General features: G+C 41.3%; 1 protein-coding gene across 1 annotated transcript; it reads right to left on the bottom strand.

The window, feature by feature from the left end:
- Window positions 1–1981: 1981 nt before the first annotated feature.
- imp4 (IMP U3 small nucleolar ribonucleoprotein 4) lies at window positions 1982–7516 on the bottom strand. Its single transcript, XM_029716544.1, has 9 exons — window positions 7444–7516; window positions 6925–7033; window positions 6698–6781; window positions 6342–6451; window positions 6023–6155; window positions 4777–4931; window positions 4576–4670; window positions 4362–4435; window positions 1982–2577 (listed from the first exon to the last, which is right to left on the bottom strand). The coding sequence occupies exons 1-9, from the start codon at window positions 7444–7446 to the stop codon at window positions 2465–2467; spliced, it is 876 nt and encodes a 291-aa protein (XP_029572404.1). The 5' UTR covers window positions 7447–7516; the 3' UTR covers window positions 1982–2464.
- Between the last annotated feature and the right edge of the window lie 330 nt (window positions 7517–7846).

Genomic DNA, 7846 nt, shown 5'->3' with positions numbered 1-7846 from the left:
CAAAAAGCAAAACAGCTGCATACCATAAATGGAGTTAGGGCCTCAATGGCAGTGGAGGCTCCTCAGAGGAGGAAGGGGAGGACCATCCTCCTCAGTGAATTACATTTTTTAAAATAGTTAAACATTTAAAAAGTTATAATTTTTAGATCAAACTATACAAAATATTTTCATGTCGCCAAATAATTGATTAAAACACACTGTTTTGCAATGAAGGTCAACAGTAGCTTCAATAGCACTCTGTAGGGTAGCAGCATGGCGTAGCCGGAGGACAGCTAGCTTCCTTCCTCCTCTGGGTGCATTGACTTCAATACAAAACCTAGGAGACTCATTGTTCTCACCCCCTTCCATCACCCCATACAGAACCAATCAGTCGATATAATTGAGAACAATCATCAGAAATTACGTGATATGAATCAGACAGTGGGCCGCCGCCTGATCCACTAGTTGGTCAGAAGGTTCAAATCAACGTTTCATATCGTAATTTCCGAGTAGGCGGTAAAGATAATTTTTATTGTGCTGTAACTGAAACTAGAAGATCTTCTGATGTCCTTTCCCTTCGTCAAAGGTACGTAATGGATTTTTAAAGTGTTTTTACCCTGGGATAGCCCACTATTATGACCCATAGTAGGGAAGAACATTTATTGAGTGCAATTCGATCTACAGTACATCTACACCATGATATGAAACATTGATTTGAATCTTCTGACCAACTAGTGGGTCAGGCGGCGCCCCACTGTCTGATTCATATTGTTTGATTTCTGATGATAGTTGTCGATTATATCGACTGATTGCAATTGTATCGGGTGCCTCCATAGACTTACACAGTAATTATGACAACTTCCAGAGGATATCCTCCAACCTATCAGAGCTCTTGCAGCATGAACTGACATGTTGTCCAACCCAATCAAAGGATCAGAATGAATCTAGCATAAGCATAAGCTACAGCTAGCTAGCACTGCAGTGCATAACATGTGGTGAGTAGCTGACTCAAAGACAGCGTCAATAGTTTAACCGTTTTGAACAAATGAATAACTTCAAAAATGAAGGAGCAAGAGAGATAGCTATATTTCAAAATGTTTTTCACTTACTTAGCTGGATAATTTAGCCTACTCAAACACCCGGCTCAAACAGAGGGACGCTATGTTAGCTAGCTGGCTATGACTATCCAACACTGGAACTCTTCCAAGGTAAGCTTTTGGTTTTACTAATGTATTGCCACCGGTGTTCCTGCTAAACTGCTTACTGTCTGTACATTGTGCTGCATGATGGTAGCGGATTTACTAACACCCTATATCTATTAACTTTGACGTTACTTTAGCTAATATGGTGACAACGATGTAGGCTGTGTGTAGCGTTTATGATATGAAGGTTTGGCTTGGAAAGTTTTTTTTGCCTGGTTATGGACAGCTGATGTGTTGTGCACTTTAGTCCACAAGTGAAGGGAAAAGGTAAGAGGAGAGTGCGTAGACGCGAGAAGGTATACAACGAGGTGTTTATATGTGGCTATGAGAGTTAACGGTTTGTGTTTGATCAGGGGTGTATTCATTCCACCGATTATGTTGAAAAACATTTCTTAAACAGAAGCAAATGGAACGGGGATAATCATACCTGAATTTCTCCAATAAAAACTCTCGTTTGCAACTGTTGGACTAATGATTACACCCTAGATCGGTGTGTACCGACGTTGCAAACTTTCATTCATAGGCTAGGTTTAAGCAACCGCAAGATGGGTATAGGGAAAAATCTAGTATCATGTAGTAGCCTAAACCTGTTATATTGAAGTAGGTGAATGGAATATGAATGACAGACATCCAACATGCCGTGATAGAAATAAGGCCATGCTCATAAAAAATAAACATCCTCAAACGACACCGACCACCATCCATCCTGTGATAAGGCAAATGTTCAGATTGTATGTATGATTCAGATTAACAGTAATGTGGAAAGGTGGTATGTATCATAAGAGCAAGGAAAAACATGGTTAAAACCAGGAACTGTTTTTATTTTGACATATTGTTCATCTCTGGGCAAGTCACTACCTCAGAGTGCAAATGTAGTACAAAATTATACGTCTATAATATTGTGAGGCTGATAAAGGAAAAATGTACATTTTAGCCATCTGAAAAAAAAGTATTGAGTATTTTTGTCACCCACTGGAAAATAAGTAAATAACTAAAACATCTGGACATATAGCAAAGCCAACAATAGCCTTGTTTTGAAGAATATTTTTTTTCTTTAGTTCTGTTAATTTCATGGAAAATAGTCACATTTGGAGTTAGGCCAATCGTAGTATACATAACTTATCTGATAGAGTCTGTTTCAATGAAATTATTCAATGTCTGATGCCATATTTCCATTAAATACAAATCTGAGGTATGGTGTGTAAAACTGAAAACACAACATTAGACTACTGCTAATGCTTTGGCCATGGCCTGTCAATGAGAGGGGCACACTGAGATGAATGTTACTCCATGCTGAGAAACTTCCTCTTTTTGGCAGTGTGTGTATATGAGTGGTGGCGCCATTCAACGTCCGCAGTAGCCTCATTTTCCAGGGTACCAAGCTTGATCATGTACACTACAGACAGAAAAACAGTTATCACTAGATTATAATATACTGCTCAAAAAAATAAAGGGAACACTAAAATAACACATCCTAGATCTGAATGAATGAAATAATCTTATTAAATACTTTTTTCTTTACATAGTTGAATGTGCTGACAACAAAATCACACAAAAATAATCAATGGAAATCCAATTTATCAACCCATGGAGGTCTGGATTTGGAGTCACACTCAAAATTAAAGTGGAAAACCACACTAAAGGCTGATCCAACTTTGATGTAATGTCCTTAAAACAAGTCAAAATGAGGCTCAGTAGTGTGTGTGGCCTCCACGTGCCTGTATGACCTCCCTACAATGCCTGGGCATGCTCCTGATGAGGTGGCGGATGGTCTCCTGAGGGATCTCCTCCCAGACCTGGACTAAAGCATCCGCCAACTTTTGGACAGTCTGTGGTGCAACGTGGCGTTGCTGGATGGAGCGAGACATGATGTCCCAGATGTGCTCAATTGGATTCAGGTCTGGGGAACGGGCGGGCCAGTCCATAGCATCAATGCCTTCCTCTTGCAGGAACTGCTGACAAACTCCAGCCACATGAGGTCTAGCATTGTCTTGCATTAGGAGGAACCCTGGGCCAACCGCACCAGCATATGGTCTCACAAGGGGTCTGAGGATCTCATCTCGGTACCTAATGGCAGTCAGGCTACCTCTGGCGAGCACATGGAGGGCTGTGCAGGCCCCCAAAGAAATGCCACCCCACACCATGACTGACCCACCGCCAAACCGGTCATGCTGGAGGATGTTGCAGGCAGCAGAACGTTCTCCACGGCGTCTCCAGACTCTGTCACGTCTGTCATGTGCTCAGTGTGAACCTGCTTTCATCTGTGAAGAGCACAGGGCGCCAGTGGCGAATTTGCCAATCTTGGTGTTCTCTGGCAAATGCCAAACGTCCTGCACGGTGTTGGGCTGTAAGCACAACCCCCACCTGTGGACGTCGGGCCCTCATTCCACCCTCATGGAGTCTGTTTCTGACCGTTTGAGCAGACACATGCACATTTGTGGCCTGCTGGAGGTCATTTTGCAGGGCTCTGGCAGTGCTCCTCCTGCTTCTCCTTGCACAAAGGCGGAGGTAGCGGTCCTGCTGCTGGGTTGTTGCCCTCCTACGGCCTCCTCCACGTCTCCTGATGTACTGGTCTGTCTCCTGGTAGCGCCTCCATGCTCTGGACACTACGCTGACAGACACAGCAGACCTTCTTGCCACAGCTCGCATTGATGTGCCATCCTGGATGAGCTGCACTACCTGAACCACTTGTGTGGGTTGTAGACTCCGTCTCATGCTACCACTAGAGTGAAAGCACCGCCAGCATTCAAGTGACCAAAACATCAGCCAGGAAGCATAGGAACTGAGAAGTGGTCTGTGGTCCCCACCTGCAGAACCACTCCTTTATTGGGGGTGTCTTGCTAATTGCCTATAATTTCCACCTGTTGTCTATTCCATTTGCACAACAGCATGTGAAATGTATTGTCAATCAGTGTTGCTTACTAAGTGGACAGTTTGATTTCACAGAAGTGTGATTGACTTGGAGTTACATTGTGTTGTTTAAGTGTTCCCTTTATTTTTTTGAGCAGTGTATAACAATTACAATTTTGCGTATGTAAAAATACACACAAGAGAAAAAAATACACTAAATGTATAGAGGGAGCAGTGCAGGAAAGGGTAAAACTGCAATTAATCCAAAATTACACATTGTTCAAAAACATGGTGTTGCTTACGATGAGAAAGGTAAAACATTGTACTTACATTTGATTTCAAATCTGGGCCCAACTTCTGACAACTCAACGTTCCTGTGGTCTGTTTTCTTGTAAGTGTGATGTCTGCAATAAAAATAGGTCCTTAAGTAAATAAGAATGTATGTAACTATGTTCCCCTACCTGAAGGAGTCTACAGTCAACCTGTCTGCCCAAGATTAGGTACATGTTCGCAAATAGCTCTTTCAAAGCATCCCTCTACTCACCTGAAAGATATAAAATCCTCCTGGTTGGCAAACGTGATAACTCGTCTGCTGTCCTCTTTAGGCACTGGGAACAAATACTTCAGGATATTGGAAACCTGATTAAGAGAGGTTTACTTACAGTCAGTGTCAGAAACTTTTGGATGCACTAACAGTATTAGGGTAAACATTTTATTGAGAATTGTGAAGTGCCAAGTCTCTCACCCTCTGGCCAAGTCGTGAGGAGAAGTTGTGAAAGATGAGGTGGGGGTAGGCTTCAGACATGGTTCCAATATCTGGCACATCATGTCTCATTACCACATTGTAAAGAGTGAAGTACGCAGTTGGTCCAAAAGGTAGGTGGCACACAACCAGCCCATCTATACAGTTCACACAGGCAATATACAAGTAGTTATTTTAAAGTTCCCTCGATGCAGTGTTTTTACTTGGAATGATGCATTCCAGCCTGTAAAAAAAATCAATAATATACACTACAGGTCAAAAGTTTTAGAACACCTACTCATTCAAGGGTTTTTCTTTATTTTTACTATTTTCTACATTGTAGAATAATAGTGAAGACATCAAAACTATGAAATAACACATATGGAATCATGTAGTAACCAAAAAGGTGTGAAACAAAATCAAAATATATTTTATATTTGAGATTCTTCAAATAGCCACCCTTTGCCTTGATGACAGCTTTGTACACTCTTGGCATATGTGTTATTTCATAGCTTATCTCTTCACTATTATTCTACAATGTAGAAAATAGTAAAAAATAATATAAAAAAACTTGAATGAGTAGGTGTTCTAAAACTTCTGACCAGTAATGTGTATATGTGTATATATAACGTGCATGGATATGATAACCTGGGTGCCAGTCTCTGTTTCTGCTCTCTTATCAAGTCCTTATAGAATTGTCATGCCAAACATGTTGACAATGACAGCAATGGAGTTGGAAAGAGAATAAACAGACCTGGAACCAGGCTATGGCTATAATCATTTGGTGTTGGTAATAGATGGTTCTAGATGATTATAGTTGGCTAATTAAACATTTGAAATTGAGAGGTGCTATGCAAGCCCCTCAGTTAATAGTATTATTGAATTTTAAAACATAAAATCCACCTGCTGTGAAGCCCCTCAACATATACATTACATTTTCGTAATTTAGCAAACACTCCCACCCAGAGTAACCCACGGGAACAATCATGGTCAAGCACCCAGCTCAAGGGCACATCGACAGATCGCCCACCCAGTCGACGCAGGGACCCGAACCAGCGACTGCTTGGCCTCTGGGCCAACACTTCCAACCATCCAAGACCCCTCTGAAAACCTTTTTTTTTTAACCACTTCTGCGCAGGCACGTTTCACTTGCCTTTTAAACTCTGATCATATTGTTTTGTATTTTCTTGTGTGGAAATAAATACAAATATATTTTAAAAAAGATTGTTATACGCCTAGATGGGATTACCTGGTTGTCCTCTAGTCTCATGAACGATGACCAGGTCTGTAACATTGTTCGCTTTACAGGCTTGTACCAGAGCTTTAATTTCATGACCTCCCCTGTTCATACGCTGAGCCCCAGGGAAGATCAGCTTCACCTCCTGTCAATAGCAAAAATTGCACGTCAGCAAAAATTGAGGGCGAGTCATTATTACTATAAAACTTAATCTATTATATTGTCTGTTAGCTCCTTCTTGGGAAATATTTTCCTGGTTACAATATGCTCTGTAATAGAGGTGGAGCAGAGGATAGACATTGAATAAGAATTGAGACATAAATGAACATACCTTGACAAACATCTTGAGTCGAGAGCTGGGGTCTCTTGATGTTGTGACCATGACCTTTGGATCCTCCACTCCAGCCCATTTATACTCATCATCCATGTGAGAGCTGACACCTGCACACACAGAGTATCTCTCAGTCACTGTTTGCACATTTTATGGGAAACTGTGGTAAGGCTGCTTTTCCATGAGATGTGTTGTCAACATCATAAACAAGACAACACTGAGCATGCATCCCAAAGGGTACCCTATACAATATACAGTGCAATACTTTTGACCAGCGCCTAGTGTCTTGGTGGTCAACAGTTGTGCACTATATAAGGAATAGGGTGTCGTTTAAATGTTGATCTGCAGAAACAAACCTTCTGCTCCCTCATCATCATACTCCAGCAATTTCTGTAACTGTACAGCTTCTCTGCGAACCTCAGTAGGGATGAGACGATTGTCTGTAGGGAAAAACAGAAATCAATTACTTTTACAGGTACCCAAATTGTAATTTGTTAGCGCTGCCACGCCATTTTAAAAAGTCTCAAGGTATTTTAGATTGTTCATCCATCCACCAATCTCCTCCATTGCATACAGTCCTCACCGTCAAGAGCTGATTTCAGCTTTTGTTTCTTCTCCTCAATCGTCCGCACCCTGTCCTCTTGGGACTTCCTATACAGGTACTCCCGTCTCAGTCTCGTCTCTCGACGAAGCTACAATCATTAGAGACAAACACACAATGATGAACAGTAGAAAGCTGACTATCAGCATTGTACTGTTCATTCTGCCTCAGAAATGATACAGATTAGTAATAACACACTGCGGACACACAATAATTGCAGGGGGGGGGGGGGAAGAGAAGACGATAATAATCAAACACGAGAATTGCTCAGAAAGACCACTCTATAATCCAAGATAAGTACTAGTGAAATCGGAATTACATCAAGCCAACATGCCCATCTGGCAGTGTTTAGTTAGCAAACTAGCTAATAATCTAGCATGGTAACCTGGATCAACAACGACCAGACAATATATGTTTCTTTACAACAGTGGAGCTAAGTAATCAGATGCTTCAAGATGATATGAAGTTTTAAAAAGCTAAACAAATACTCCATGGAGTTACCATTTTGTTGATTTGATCGCAAGCACTCACAAACACGCACACCGACTACTACGAGGAAGTCACCAACACTCTTTTTCATTGGATAAGCCAACATCCAATGGGAGTGTGCGAAACTGGCAAGAAGAATGGACGATAGACGTTTCAAAATAAAAGCCCCAAATACGAGCTATCAAAGTAAAAGTCCCAAGTACAAGCCATAAACAACGTTGAACATACACGGGAAATGCATTTCACATTTGCATGTTCGATTCATTAGCTCTTTTTATTTTCCCAGATCTCAGAAAAAAGGTTTAAATAAGCCATATGTTTCTAATTGTGTGGCTACGTACTGAACCAGTATCTGGGCAAAGGAGACGACGAATATGAATTTATCTCCTCTCTGCCCAGAAAACGACCATTTAAC

The sequence above is a fragment of the Salmo trutta genome, chromosome 27 (assembly GCF_901001165.1).
Source record: "Salmo trutta chromosome 27, fSalTru1.1, whole genome shotgun sequence".
Classification (NCBI taxonomy): Eukaryota; Metazoa; Chordata; class Actinopteri; order Salmoniformes; family Salmonidae; genus Salmo; species Salmo trutta.
The sequence above is the reverse complement of the archived record's forward strand: the minus strand, read 5'-3'. Positions and strand labels throughout refer to the sequence as shown.